This window comes from Thunnus thynnus, chromosome 14 (assembly GCF_963924715.1).
Source record: "Thunnus thynnus chromosome 14, fThuThy2.1, whole genome shotgun sequence".
Classification (NCBI taxonomy): domain Eukaryota; kingdom Metazoa; phylum Chordata; class Actinopteri; order Scombriformes; family Scombridae; genus Thunnus; species Thunnus thynnus.
Window position 1 is genome coordinate 16,503,450 of NC_089530.1, and position 15,785 is coordinate 16,519,234.

Here is a 15,785-nt window from a genome sequence, read left to right on the forward strand (position 1 = left end):
TGTGAAAACTGAAAGCATATGTGATGCATCCACATTTGAGTTGTCAGTGTATCATTTAAAAAAAAAAAAGAAAACTTTAAGCTACGTTTATTTGGTGTGGTTAATTCATTCATCTGTCCTCCCCACAGTTTTTCCCTCACAGCACATCGGGCCAGAACATCTTCGAGAGTCTGCGCGAATCATCAGAGAAGTCCAACGGGCGCATTCATCTGTCCGAGATTCACTCTCGGAACAGCCGCAACCTCAAACACAACAGCTCGACGCAGACAGACATCTTCTGCCCTGACGTTGGAAGCACCAGCACAAGTAGCATCTCTGGGGAGAGGAGGAAGGTCAGAGGTGAATCTGATGAGGTGTACGGAGACATCAGCAAGCCGTTCTCCACAGGTTCCCTGCATGCCACTAGCCTTCGGCCGGCCTCTGACTTGGGCACCGGCCGCTATGGCCCCAGCGCCTTCCAAGAGTGCTGTCCCTACACAAAGGCACCTTCCTCCTTACCCTTTGACCCCGTCTCTCCCTCAGACTGCATCACAATGGAGACAACCCTGGAGAAAAAGCACAGTGGAGGCACGTGGCCCAAGATGATGGTGGGAGGCATGTCGGTTGCACCGGATAACACCAGCCCAGTCACAGCAGCAGCACAGCTCTCCATCTATAAATCGCCCAAGCAGAGGAAGTCCATATTCGACCCGGACACTTTCAAACGCCCCGAAACACCTTCCTCTAAGATGGAGTACATGGCAGCCAATCAGATAGCGGCGGTAGCTACTGCTGCAGTATCCCACTCCCCACAACCTTCGAAGACAGAGTCCCTCTCCTCTTCATCCACCCCTACCCCAACCCCTCCAACCCCACCCACTCGCAGTGACTCCTTTAAGTTCAAACACAAACATCAAAGCAGCTCTGCCTCTGACTGCACAATCACCTCAGACGGCAAGGGAGAGGCTGCCATCTCCATGGCAGCGGGAGAGAGCAGGGAGAGGAGCGAGAGAGAGAGAGACAGGAACGGAAACCACTATTTCCTGGACGGCAAGGTCCTGACCTCAAGAAAGTCATGTGACGAGGACATCGGCCGAACCAGAGGAGAGGAGCCCGAGGTGAAGAGACCGCGCCCTAAATCTGCCCCCGCCCTCCGACGCAGGATGACCCCACAGACCATCACTCTCCCCACCTTCCAGGTCAGTCCATTTTAAAACCTCAAAACCAAATCTAGACATTTTTATTTTTACTAAATAATTCCTTTTTATGTTCCAAAAATGCTTCTGTAAAAATAGTCTTTTGCCTGCTTCCCTGCACAGCTCAGTTTGATCAGTAGCTTCTCTAATAAAGAGACATGATACATTTGAGAAGTGTTTGAAATCAAAATGGGACCAACATCTCAAATCATCCCAGTGGGCCAAAGCATCCATTTTGTAATAGAATTTACAGCCCCGTCAGTGTTGTGCCTCTGGAAGTTGCCTCTCAGCCAGCATGTCGGAGTGATTGATGCTTCTGCATTGGTACAACCACCCAACCCAGGAGCTGAGTCAGTGCTCGGGGCTCAGAAAACCATGCCTGGCTACCTCTTCGGGCCCTGGAGCACACAGGATTTTGCAGTGGGGATAAATGTTCATTTTACTGTCGTGAAGTTTTCATGATGTCATTTTTCTCATATGGTACTTGTCTCCAGCAAAGGCTTGAAGATTTTCTTCCCAAGACCTAATGGTGTTTTGTTACCCCGCGGGGATGATTGGTAACCGTTTGTTTCTGTCATTCATCACAGAGCTACTCTAATGATGAGCATTCACCAGAACCCAGGGACATGCTGCGGTCCTCCCCCAGCCGCTCCCACAGGCACAGCGTCGGCTTTGTCCCCACAGTCTACAACGGCACCCTACCTCCTAGTAAGTCTCTCAAATGCTTACATAAACACGCTCTCATCATAATCATACAGTCCACCCTCTTAACCGCGATTGGTGTGTCCGGTCCGTCAGATTCAGCCCACCGGGGTCTGGCTCCTTGCCCCGCTGTGACTGCCGTGATGAGGAATCCAGTGTACACGGTGCGCAGTCACCGCGTTCATACCAGCAACTGTCCATCTGTCGCCTCCCAGATCTGTCACCAGCACACCCACACCAGGTTAGCCCCTCTTCACACTTTCTTGCTTTAAAACCGATGGTTTACGTCAAAGGTTCTTAAATTGCCGGTTGAGAGTTTCTGATTGGACCACTTATGATGACTAATATTTTTAAATTAGCCTTTTTTCCCAAAAGGCAAAAACCACATAATTTAATTTGGTTGGTGTTGAAAATAATTTCCTACTGTTGCTTCGCCCCAATGTTGTGCTGTCGTGATTTAGCTCAGCCCATCAATTTAATTAGCTGTGAAATATCTCTGAGCATGTCCAAATAATTGTATAAGCATTGTACGCATAATTATGAGTGTTTCCTAAGGCTTCGTTTTTTTTCCCCCGTTTATCGTAGCCCACAACACCAGGGTCGCCTGAGCCTGGACCTTAGCCAGCAGAAGCGCGCGGGCGACTTCTCTGAATCCTCATCGTCACGCAGCAGCAGAGCTTCACACGGTACAAACTCACTGCCCTCCAGCGCACGGCTCGGTCAGTCTGACACGCACGCACGCACGCACGCTCACACACACACACATAGAGGTCACAGACTCGTGTCCCTTTCTCTTTTTTGGATATTATGTCACAGAATTCATCCCTTTTTATCATCTCATCCCTCCGCCAGGTTCTTCCAATAATGTCCAGTACCGCACAGAGAGGATCAAAATCCCTTCCACTCCCCGCTACCCTCGTTCCATGCTGGGGTCAGACAGAGGTACTGCACTCACGAGTAAAAACACACTTCACACTCACCACACCAGAGTGGCAAAACACTTAAAAGCCTCTTAGATCAATCTGCAAGGCAGCAGCTATAGCTATAGTTTTTCTTTTTAACTGTTTCCAAACCCCCAGGCTCGGTTTAACTTTGTCAGGCTTGCTTGGTAGTAAGATCAATATCCTTATGAAGTTATAAATTGAGGTTTTACAGTATTGTCAGAAGGAAAACAGGAGCCACTTTAAATTTCATTTCATCCAAACCCAAACGTATTTTGCCACATTAACAGCAATGTGCGAAAACAACGTGTCTCCACTTTACAGGCAGTAGCTTATTAAATGGAGATACATTTCTACACACAATCTCAACAGGAACCAAAAGCAACAAAGTGCTGACAGGCAGCTCAGACAGCAATATCCCTCTTAAAACTGAGGCGTCAGGATATTCGTGTATGTGGGACCAGTGAAATCGGATATTTACTGTCCTATTTATAAAAGCTGACAAAATGGTGTGACGTTGCAGTTGTAATCAGATTTCAAAGTGTTTTCCAGAGGTGTATTTTCATATGAGATGTAAATGTCAAGTTTTCTGTCCCTTTCTGCTCCTCTTTTTTTTAAAATCCAGGCTCCCTCTCGCACTCAGAGTGCAGCAGCCCCAGTCTCATCACACCTCCACAGTCTCCACTCAATCTAGAAACTTCCTCGTTCGCCAGCAGCCAGTCACAAGGCTCCATTTCCACTTTACCTCGGATCTCGGTCAGTCCTGTGCCAATAGGGGAGCGCAGGAAAGACAGGTATGACAAAAACTAGTGCACACAGATATAAAATTTGAAAAAGCAACATGAATGAAGCGTCTGTTCCCAGCAGGATAACATGTCCGCACTGTTGTGATGCTGCTCACTGCCGCAAATTGGCTTGTTTTTGACTAATTTCCTGATCTCGTGTTCAGAAATTTACATTGAGCAGTTGGAAGTGAGTGCATATCATAGATAACACGTTCAAAACGTTAATCAGATCATTATAATTGGTGTCAGTGTGGCCTTTGTTAAAGGACTGTGATAAAAAGACTCTGAAGATGATGTAGATGTCGGGTGAATGATAGAGAGTATGATTATAGGGATCACTTTAGAAGCCGGTATGATATGGCCTACGTCTTCCCTCAGGGATCCTCCTAGGCAATTTCAAAAGGCGTTGCCAAGCAACAGGTGGTCAGCGCTGTGCAATCCCTCATTGAAATTCAGATTTAAATCCTATTAAACCTCTTAATAATTTTATGGAAGCTTCTTGCTGTTTCCAAAAAAGAAGCAGCGGTCTACCTAGTGTGTTGTAATTTTATATTACTCTTTTCTTCAACATTTCTGTCCCATTTTGTATCGCAACATCTCTGTCTTTACTGTCTCTGTATGATATCTGTCCTCCATTCTCCTCTTTATCTTCCTCCCGCCTCTCTACAACCTTCCACTTCCAGATCTCTTTACCGTAACCGATCTTTTCTAAGGATTCCTCTGGCTGCAAGGCCGAGGTTCTCCTCTCTCAGGAGCCTCAGGTTCGTTCTCCCATCACAGTGCTACAAACAAGGGAATGCCCCCACCCTTCCCCAAGTTCACGTCTTTCTCATGCTTCAGTGCAGTTGGGTAGACAATATGGAGGAAAAAAAAGAACAGTCCTATGCACTTTACATGCACTATGTGGAATGCAAAAGGAGATTTTGTGATGTTTTTCACCCAACCCAAGAGCGCGGTTTAATTCTCAGATTACTAGCTCTTTGCATGCTACAGTACACTGTACAAATTGTGCCTCAGGATAAAGAAAATATACCCCTGATTAGCTACACTTGGTGAGCTTCAAAGGTTCAGTGTTATGTTTGTATGTCTGCACTTGTCTCACTCCATGTTGGGAAACCCACTCAAATCTCAAATATTGCATGCAGTATCCATGCCCTATGATGACGACATGGTCAATATGCATGTGTGTATTTTGGCCTCAAGCCAAGTCACCCTTCAGTCTGCAGTATGTATGTTATGCAATGGTATTATTGTTCAGCTGTGAGCTTCTGGGTCATGGTCTTGTTTGTACACCACTACTCTCTTTACCCCTCTCTCTGGCTGCTAATCCATTCCTCTTACCTGCCCTCATGGAACTGTATGCCATGTCCAAAGTCAACTTGTTATGAAACACAAAGTTCATGCAGACCTCCTTCATATGAAGGGATTTTTCTTTTTGCCTGTGCTTTCATAATGTTGTATACACTGTCTCTGGTCTCTGAGCCTTTTCAGTTTCTTCTGCAAGCCAGGTGGAAACTGTCGCTCTGGATAGATGATCAATTTACATGCCTGTGGGGCAATGTAAGCTCAAACAACACAACCTAATCTTTCTATTAATTGGACCAGATATGATTTTGTATAACTAGAGCCAAACCCTGGGTAGGGAGTAACTCTCCAGAGCTGTAAATTAGTTGGTCAGCACAACTGTGTAAACTTCACCTCACCATTTACCCTCCCAACCTGCTCCCGTGTGGTATCCTGTAACTGCTTTTCTGCAATACTATTCATTCATATACATTCCTCTTTCCCACCAGGCCATACTTGGAGGAACCCCGCAACGTCATTGTGCACAAAGGTGCAGAGCCTCTGGGCATCTCCATCGTGAGCGGGGAGAACGGAGGGATCTTTGTCTCGAAAGTTACTGGAGGTAGCATCGCCCACCAGGCAGGATTAGAGTACGGAGATCAGTTACTGGAGGTATGAACAACCTATAATGGAAAATGTGTAGCTTCAAGCAACATGAACAAGTATCCGTTATCAGATGTGTGCCAGGGAGCAGAGCAATACTGATACTACTGATATATGGTTGCTTGGAGGGCTCAAAGTAATTTTGCTGCCTACTCCACACTTTTTCCACTTTACTTCACGGAAGGCTGTATTCATTAGCGTTGTCACATTTCCTGGTATTTTTATACATTCACCAAAATATGGTTTTCGCTACATATAAAATGACTGTGTAAGCTGAAATACTATTGCAAAGTTGCATAAAGAGGGCATTTACTGTTTGAGTAGTTAAAAGCAAAAAACAGAGTAGGAACATTCTTGACAGTGGACTTGATCACTGAAATTCAGTCTAACAGCTGAAATTGTGGGGAAAAAAAGCTATAATCTGACAGATCTGCAGAATTTTTACAAAATTTACAGTGAGCCAAGAACACAAAACAGTGTATATCCATTAAATATCCATTTCTTAACATATCTGATTTTTATATGAGGATGGTGTAAATGGAAATCTACAGATTTTCTTTCCTTCTTAGTCGTTAAAGTTCAGAGATGACATAAAGGCAGCAGTTGCTTGATGGCATCCCCTTGATCTGTGACTCTGTTCAGTATAACGACGCGTCATTAATGGCTGAGATGCCTGCATCATGTAGATCAGAATTTTCAAAATGAGGCACGCCTCTCCAGGGAGTTGAAGGGATGGCGCGGAAGCAGAGACGTGAGGTGTGAGCTGCAATTTCAAAGCTCATACCCCTTCTTTGAGTCTTAACTCAGTGAAATCTCAACACACAGAGATGATACATATCTTTTTAGATTCAGTGTGACTTAGACTTCCAGAGGATATCATAGTCTCTGATGTATATCGTGAATAAACCAACACATCCTCATAATTAAATGACAGTATAAGTGTAAAATTCAGCTGGCAAAAAACGACCTATAGTTACATTTACGCCATTGAGCGGCCGTTGAGAATGACACTAATTCTTTCCAAAACTGTTACAAATCACTGCTAAAAATAATTGTTTTATGGTGTGACAACACTGTGATTAAGGTCTGGTTAGGTTTAAGCACAAAAACCACTTGGTAAGGGTTAGGCAAAGATCATAGTTGGGGTTAAAATGATCACTTGAAACGTGGTTTATACTTCCTTAACGTTACGTAACCTTCGTTGTCATGAAAAAAAAAAGTCCCGACTCACAATTGGAAACATGATACTCGCGGTTGGAAACGGGAAGCGAGCAACGGTCTCTATCGGTCAGCTCAACTGCGTCACTTCCCTGGGTCATAATTATTCTGGCCACTAGATGGCGTAAACGTAACTATAGGTCGTTTTTACCGGCCTGAATTTTAGACCTGTAATGTTGTTTTTCTTGTGTGGACGGGCTAGAGTAAACATCCATAAATCCGCTTATGGAAACTGCCATAAATCTTAGAAAAAAGACACTCCCCATAACTCCAGAACTTGCCTGAGAATCATGAGGTTTTTTAAGTTTTCTTCAGTATCAAAGTAATCCAGTGTTGTTCCGGCACACAATGTCAGACTTTGAAAACCCCTGATGTAGATAAAACAAAAAAAAAAAATCCTACATAGGCATTAATGACAACATAACTGGGTGTGCATTGCTACAGCACTTCTGAAATACAAAAAGGAGAGATGTTACAAGGCAAATAAAGGCTGTCTGGTTTCTTTACAGAACATAATGTATGCACTTTTTTTTAAGGATAAGAAAATAGGTGTAAATCTAATTCCCTGTCAACTCTCATGAGTATCTTCTTCACCAAATACTCTGTTCCTTTATTAACCCTATCTCACCTAAACCTCTCTCCCTAATCACATGTGTCTTCCGTTATCAGTATAATGGTATCAACTTACGGAACGCTACGGAGCAGCAAGCTCGTCTTATCATCGGCCAGCAGTGTGACACCATCACCATCATGGCCCAGTACAACCCACACATGTACCAGCTGGGCAACCACTCTCGCTCCAGGTATTACACTGTTTCTTCAAGAATTGTTTGTAGATGTTCAGTGTGGGGGGTACTTTAGATTCTGAGTCCCAGGTGGGTTGCTTGGCTGATTCCTGACTCAGTTCCAGTAAGTGTTTCGGTTTTAGAATGACATGGATTTTTGTATTACTTTATATGGCCAGATGTTCTCTAAATGCATTTAGTTTTTTGCTTGCTATTTTTTATTGGTTTTTCCAGGTAATACATTTTCATTGCATTTACACTTTTCTAGCTGAATGGACATAAAGGAAGCTCTGAAACAGCAGTTGCGGCGGCTGTTCGTCTTTAAATATTTACAATATGCATGTTAGAGTCTGACCGATACTGGAGTTTTGAGGCCCAAACCAGTATCAGTATTTGAGAGTTACAAAATATCAGCTTTTATTTGTTGATATTAGATCTTTGAATTAAACACATAACCAAATGTAACAGATCCTCTGAGATGTATATTTACATTATTTAATGATTGTGACCAAGATATGAATTGTGCAGGACATTTTTAGAATTGAAAAATGAACTTCTCAGTGCTCTCTGATGGACAAACTATGTAATAGTGACACTGTAAAATACCTTAAACATATCTTTGGCATTTGTGTAATGCAGTTTCCTGTTACTTATCAGTCAGCCACTAATTTACGACTTCTAGAGCACACACACCCAGCGAGGTACAAACTAGTGTGAGCTTCAGTGCTTGTAGCTGTAGCTATTGTTTGGCATTCCCAGGAGACACAGCAAATCATTTGAGTAATTCCTCTACTTTGAAGAACATTAAACCTAATGACTTGTGTGCCGGAAATTTCCATCTTTTTGACTTTTTAAAAAAAAAATTTTTATTGGTGCAGCTCCCGTCTGGAGCCAATCAGTACTCAGTCGACTCCTCAGGGGAGCGGTGCTGCGACCCCAGACAATCACTCCACCATCGATACACTCAGTGAACAGGACGAGGGCACCCTCACCCCCTCCTCCAAGCAGACCACACCCACCACCAGCCCCCACAATTTTATCAGGTAAACCTGTGCGCAATTATTAATTAAAGGAAAAAAAAAGAGAACCCCACCACAATAATAAGTAGAGAATGAGACTAATTCTTTCTTTATGCCGCATTATTGCACTCCAGTATTTCTCTAATGACTCTCGTCCCCCAGGATGCCCTCTGATGGCAGCAAGAAGGCGGTTGAGCCACGCCTTGTCACAGTACGCAGGCCTGGGGTGGAGGTGGGAGTCACGCTCTGCGGTGGGAACCTTCGAGGCGTCTACATAGAAAGTCTGGATGAGGACAGTCCTGCCAGAGGCACTGATGGGCTGCTTCCTGGTGACCTCATCATGGAGGTTTGGACTTCTGCTTTTACTTGTACATACATGCATAGACACACAAAACCTAATGTCTAGGACTTTCATAATGTATGTATGGAGAGTCACACACACACACATCTCCATGCACAGATAATGCTCTATGCAAAAAAATAACAATTAAAGTAGAATTTTGTTTGTTATATTTACAAGTCTTGAGCACATAAAGTATTTTTATTCAGTCGCTAAAATGATTTCACACCATGCTGTGGATTTTTGTAAGGCAATAAAGGGATGTAGATGAAACTACTGTTTTTGAAGTGTTTTCAAAGCTAGATTCTTATAAAATATTTACAGTCTCCAGGAATGTTACAAAGCTCGGTTGAAAATCATTACTTTGGACTCGAGTGCTGCGAAAAAAGCATTGGCTTTTATTTTTTTTTCTTTCTTTTCTTCCTGTTCTTCATTGATCTCCCGCTTGTCTGAGTTCTCTCGCTCCACATTGGTGATCCATCGAGAGCACCGCAAACTCATAATAGACAATTCCTGACATGCTCGCACTTAGCTCTCCCACCGCAAACGACCTGCTATCTGAATCGCCGTGCAGCTTTGTCATCAGGCTGCACCGCTTCAGTCCGTCCTTCAATCTCCCATCCTGTTTGTTTTCTTCCCCATACATGGCACAAATCAATACTGCGACACTTTAATACAGCTGGAAGCTTGGAGGAAATGTCGCTGTTTACTAGTGGACCCTTCACTGGCACAGCATATGATTTCACAGATGAGCATAAACAAACAAATTTCTCTGCTTCTCACCTTTAGTTTATGTTATTTTTTATAATGTGAAGTTCACTTGCCTTCTGTTTTTTTTTTTTTTTTTTTTCTGTCTCATCTCTTGTCTCTCAGTATAACTCGGTGAATATGAAGAATAAGACGGCAGAGGAGGTGTACGTTGAGATGCTGAAGCCCGCTGAGTCGGTCACATTCAAGGTGCAGCATCGGCCAGATGACTTCAGCATGCTCAAAGATGTTCCAGGAGATGGCTTTTATATTAGGTACGTGTATACATACACACTCACACACAAATCATCGTTGGCCGTTTTATGTGATCCAGCTCTGTAAAAGCACCAAACTAATTTTCCCCAAGCAGCTTCATCTCTGTACATATCGCTATATATAGAACCACCACTGGAGCGCCCCTCGGACAAGTTGGAATCTTTCTCATCTAACCAATTATGTCCCAGATCCACTGTGTGACTGCGACGATGCTAATCACAAATTTAGGTTATCTAATCTCTCTACTCACTACACACCACATCCAATTTAGCCGCTCAGTGTTTTCCAGGTCATTAGAAATACATTGTATATGAATGGAAAATGAAGCTCTAAAATAGTCATGTTTTATTGTTGGGAGTTGGCCCGGGTGTGTTGCAGCAGCTGCCGCAGTCACTTGTCATATAGGCAAGTGGGCTTGTGATGTCATCTGCAGTAAATACACTCAGACTGCCTGGCTGTCACAGATAGGCTGCTTGGGAATGACTTACGAGGCTCCAACAGGAGACAAGCAAAGCCTATACTGTCGATAGATAAACTCTCTCTGTACTTCCTTCCTTACCCCTCCTTCTATCTCTCTGACTCTTTATCTTGTTCTTTTCACACCTTTCTTGTCTGATACCTCACCTCCTCTCTCACTTTATCAACTTCATGCTTCTTCGCCCCCCCCTCCACCTCCCACCGCCCTACTCTTCATAACTTTCCATCTATCTTTGTCTCTCCCTCCCACCAGAGCACTTTACGACCGGGTGGGTGAGGCCGAGGGGGACCTCAGTTTTAAGAAGGATGACATCCTGTACGTGGATGAGTCTTTACCAAAGGGCAGCTTTGGGACGTGGATGGCCTGGCAGCTAGATGAGAACGCGCAGCAGATCCAGAGGGGGCAGATCCCCAGCAAGTACATGTGGGTGGAGAATGCGACGCACGCTTACACACGTACATTTGAAAGCTAGGGAACACTTTGTAACAGCTGTGACAACAACCTCTGCCATAGTGCTACAATGTAGGAGTCATGTTTAGAGTCACCTCTCCTCCATATGTTTTGGACTTGCCTTTTACACTTTGTGCAAGATCCTGTAGTCCTCTTATTGTGTGTCTCTGTAGACACGCATTGATGTTGCTAAACACATTTTCTGCACATTTGTGGTACTTGGCTAATACATATGACATCTGTCTGCTTAAAAATCCTCACCAGTGAAAATCTTCTCAGGCTTAAATGTTCCAAAACGAAAAAAAAAAAAAGCAAGAGTCTTACTTTTATGCACAGATGCACACACAGCCTTCTTGTGTGCAGATTCTCTTGGATCAATCTACTTTTTTTTCTCCGTTTGTGGTGTAGGATGGACCAAGAGTTTTACCGCAGACACAGCGTGACAGAAATGAAGGAAGACTCGAATAAGACTCTGTCTGCAGCGGCCCGCAGATCATTCTTCAGGAGAAAACAGAAACACAAACGCAGCAGTTCCAAAGACAGCAAAGAGATGGTGGCTCTGGATGCCATTAGCACAGACTCCATCCCCTTCCTTGATGGTGAGCAGAAAGGTTTAGATGTTTTTGATTTAAAAATGGTTGAGGTTATGGCTTTGATTAACTTGCGTGTTCTTTGTGTCAGACTGTGTGAGCCTGGCATACCAGCGGGTCCAGAAGGTAGAGTGCACCTCTCCCCGACCAGTACTCGTCCTCGGGCCGCTGACTGACCCGGTCAAGGAGATGCTGGTCAAAGAGTCTCCGGGGAAGTTCTGCAGATGTGTACTGGGTGAGTTCGCCTCATCCAGATGTTTGTCAGCTTTAAAAAATAAAGGGAATAAAATTGTGCATCTTCATTCTTAATAGTTTGATATTTCTGCATTGAAAATAAGATTTTAGAGGTGAAGAAATGGGAGTTTGTACTGTAAATTAGGAAATTTGCATCATGCAGTATGATTTCTTTACACCACAACTTTGAGGAATATCCATACTTTGTCCTTAAGGAAGTTTTCTTTACTCTTTTCCTCTTTCATTTTCTTTCTTTCTTGTCTGCAGAGGTGATGAAGGCATCCCAGCAAGCCATCGAGCGGGGCGTCAAAGACTGCCTCTTTATCGACTACAAACGCAGGAGTGGCCATTTTGACGTGACCACTGTCGCTTCTATAAAGGAAATAACAGATAAGGTATTAGTCAGTGCATTTCTTTTTCATGAGATCTTATCAGGCATGACAAAGTGGCTTTTGTTTGTCTTTAATCTCCGTGTTTGCTCATGATAAGGTAGAGCTATTGGAGTGCTTTAATCTTAGATATTGATTAATGAAAGACGAATCCTGTTCGTAACAGCAAATGATAATTGTTATCAACCCCTTTGAAGCGGTGTATCGGATTAGTTCAGCTGTTGATGTGATGTTCTGTTTTCTTTTTCTTTTTTTTTGATACAGGGCTGTCACTGTTTGCTTGACATTGCCCCGCATGCCATCGAAAGGCTCCACAGCGTTCACATCTATCCAATTGTTGTTTTTGTCCGCTACAAAAACGCCAAGCAGATCAAGTAAGTAGCGCCCTGTTTCATAACACAAATTAGAACAGACCAAGATTCCCCTTCGGTGTCAGTTTCTTTGTGCTACCACACACACACACACACACACACACAAACATAATGCTTGGTTAGTGGAGCCTGGAGTGCTGTGCCAATGTCAGAAGTATGATGATGGGGATGTCCTGGTAAAGTGGCATCCCTGCCCACTGTGTGTGTGTGTGTGTGTGTGTGTGTGTGGACAGAGCAGGATAAGCCTTCACACTCTCCATCCTACCATGAACCCTTTGGCGCGTCTCCACTCCACCACACACACTTGCATAATCCCAAACAGCTGGTGAAACATGCCTATTTTTTTTTTCTTTCTTTTTAAAATAAGGACTCTTTGTGCAAGTGTTGTATCGCTTCTTCACTTGATAAAAATGTTATAAATGTTTGCCAGGATTAATCTAACATTGTTGTCACATATTTAAAATAAATCCTTGGATATCCTTTAATAGTCGCCTGATTTGTGACAGATCTTCAATGTCTCTCCTGACATCCTCACTTGCAAAATAACAACCAAGTGAATTCTACATTTAAGAAGATATTTCATTAGCTGAAAGCTCAAGAGATAACTGGTAGCTGGTGTTGGATTCATACCTCAAAGGCTCTGAACTGAATGACTCTCTTTTCTTGTTCACAGGGAGCAGAAAGATCCTGTGTATCTGCGTGACAAAGTATCTCAAAAACATTCCAAGGAGCAGTTTGAAAGTGCACAGAAGATAGAGCAAGAGTACAGCAAATTCTTCACAGGTTTGTATGCAATCACTGATACAGTAGAAATACTTCTTTTTTTTTTTTATGTGTCAATACTTTCTAGTACTGATAGAAGGACTAGTAGTTTCTTTGCATTGTGCTAAATATTCCCTCTGTTTTAATGACACAGGTATTGTCCAAGGCGGGACCCTCCCTTACATTTGCACTCAGATCATGACTATAGTTGATCAAGAACAAAGTAAAGTCCTGTGGACTCCACTCGGCTGCCCCTAGAGGAGACCAGCGGCCACTACAGCAAGCTGCGCCTTTCATCTCCATTCCCAAACACTAATTAACCCTTTCACACTATACCAATAGGTACACTACAGTGAGCTAGTTATGTAAATTATTGATATTTTTTTATTGTGTCTTTGTTATGATTTATAATCAGAGCCTCCTTCTATTCTGATGTACTCCGGAGCAGGTTAGTAGCACTGGATCTCGACGTTAAAGTTCATTCAGTCTTCCCTAAGGGTTTCTGGTGGTGTATTTGTAATGCTGCATTGTAAGCGTCCGTTTACAGTCAAAAAGACAAGTCTGACTATTGGTGTTCAATATATGCTTGAATGCGTTTCCCTCCCCTGTGTACACAAACCTCAACACTAATGAAGTTCAGCAACCCCCTCCCTCCCCCCCGACCCACCCGTGTACCAAATGACATTTGTGGTTTCCCTACAATTATGCACCCATTTGATGATGACTGACAACTAATTGTGTGTGTTTGTTTTTGTGTGTGTGTGTGTATTTGTGTATGTGTGAATGAGTGATTGAGTGAGGGAATGAGTGAGTGAGAAAACAACATTGAGACTGTTGTTCAAAATTGTAATGACAATTTCAGCTGAGTTGAATCATGGTTGCTCGTTAGCATGAATACGATGCTACACAGACGGAATGCCAGGATCAGACTTCACGTTTCCTCGTGGTGTTTCATCACAAATGTGCAAAAGCACCAAACCTCTGAAGTATGTAGCTGTGGTCGCACTGAACCTGACTGCCAGCAGTGACAACCATGAAAACTCAAAACACTTTGATGTTTGCTCTATGCATTGTGTTTCCATAGTAGCTGGGTGCGCGGACAGTTTATGGGCCTTTCGGAAGTGCCTTTGGAGAAGAAGCCTGATCTGAAATCTGCCCCTGGTCACTTAGCCAGAACGTTTTAGGGATTTGTGAAAGTTTTATCTTTTTTAAGATCCAATGTGTCATCTCATCCAAAACGTGGACTAATTGAATCAGGGGCTGATTTGGGACCAGTTCAGTGGAGAGCGCATGACAATGGTGAGGTTTTGAGGGTAGGCCGAAGCGGCGGCCAACAGGTTAACTCCTCAGAATGCACTCCAGGGCTAGACAGACCACTGTGTAACTATCATTCTATCTCTTTCTCATGTATTTAACAACAATATAGAGTATAACATATACAGTATGCAGATACATCTGAAAACACAAATATACAGTATATATATATAAATATATATATAAATAAATATATATTACATGTATTTTCACTAGGTCATATGCCTAGGAACGTCTGGCGGTCAAGTCATGTCTTAGCAGGTATTAGCATGTTTTTTTTAAAGAATTTATTTTTGTTTTTTTGTGGTTGGTTGTCAGTCACTTATCGATGTTCTCATGAAAAGAGACACTATGAAGCAAAATTTGCAGGGTAATATCTTAAAGGGTTTTCCTCTGATCCGTTTAAATGTTAGTGACTTTTCATTGTTATTTAATTGTATTTTTTATTCAGGAGGAAAAAAAAATATTGACAAAAATATTCTGCCCTTCCTCGAACCATATCCTGTATCTTATTGTGCCAAAATCCACGAAGGCAACTTTATCCTTTTATTTCTGTTTTGCACTTGTTTATCTGTGAACCTTAAACATGTAACTGTTCCTAGGTTTCCGGTAGACTATGAATAGGTACTATAATTTCTACTGTAACTAATACACATTTTTATGTATCACATCAGTTCCTTACATTTCATTGAGGGCCTTTTATTCTTAATTAGAAAAAAAAAGGATCACTTCTTATTTGAATTATTAAAAAGGGATCTATTCTTGCACAGTTTTTCAAAGGAAATTTGGTCCACAAGTTTGACTATTGGGCTAAAAAAAACGTAAGTAGAAGCAAACTGTAATGTTACTATTTTTCTGAGTAGATAGCAGATGTTAGAGAAAGAGCGGGATACAACGTGAAATGGTTGTATTTTTAGAAAGAGTCTAGATGCCAGGTACTGATTGAACTTTTCTTTTATTAAAAAGAATGTGATTTGTATGTTGAGTCATTAACATGAGAATAAAACTCATTTTTCTGTATCACAACATGGACAATGAGTCTGGATTTTTGTCACTAGAATTTTCTCCTGCTCTAATTACTGGGGGGAAAAATTTAAACTTCAAATTTCATTTTTCTTTTCCCAAACACCATGTTTGGTAACAGTTGTGTCTAGGCAATGACAGAGAAAGTGTGGTGATTTTCAACATAATGCTCTGTCTCATTCTTTTTATTTAGGTGATGATTTTTATTTATTTTTATTTTTTTTTAAAGAGGGTGAATT

At 42.5% G+C, this 15,785-nt stretch overlaps 1 protein-coding gene across 4 annotated transcripts in view; it reads left to right on the forward strand.

The window, feature by feature from the left end:
* The window catches only part of dlg5a (discs, large homolog 5a (Drosophila)), a 37,108-nt gene extending 21,559 nt beyond the window's left edge, over positions 1-15,549 (forward strand). For 3 of the 4 annotated variants that reach the window (XM_067610250.1, XM_067610251.1, XM_067610254.1), the window contains 18 exons: positions 129-1,178; positions 1,763-1,883; positions 1,974-2,118; positions 2,463-2,596; positions 2,730-2,819; positions 3,444-3,612; positions 5,397-5,559; positions 7,438-7,571; positions 8,432-8,596; positions 8,735-8,918; positions 9,786-9,934; positions 10,666-10,836; positions 11,272-11,462; positions 11,545-11,688; positions 11,955-12,082; positions 12,341-12,450; positions 13,121-13,230; positions 13,364-15,549. In XM_067610250.1, the coding sequence (XP_067466351.1) occupies positions 129-1,178; positions 1,763-1,883; positions 1,974-2,118; positions 2,463-2,596; positions 2,730-2,819; positions 3,444-3,612; positions 5,397-5,559; positions 7,438-7,571; positions 8,432-8,596; positions 8,735-8,918; positions 9,786-9,934; positions 10,666-10,836; positions 11,272-11,462; positions 11,545-11,688; positions 11,955-12,082; positions 12,341-12,450; positions 13,121-13,230; positions 13,364-13,467 (3,462 nt within the window). In that variant the 3' untranslated portion in view covers positions 13,468-15,549. The remainder of the gene's footprint in view (positions 1-128; positions 1,179-1,762; positions 1,884-1,973; positions 2,119-2,462; positions 2,597-2,729; positions 2,820-3,443; positions 3,613-5,396; positions 5,560-7,437; positions 7,572-8,431; positions 8,597-8,734; positions 8,919-9,785; positions 9,935-10,665; positions 10,837-11,271; positions 11,463-11,544; positions 11,689-11,954; positions 12,083-12,340; positions 12,451-13,120; positions 13,231-13,363) is intronic. The other variant, XM_067610252.1, reaches the window with a different exon arrangement.
* Positions 15,550-15,785: the final 236 nt, after the last annotated feature.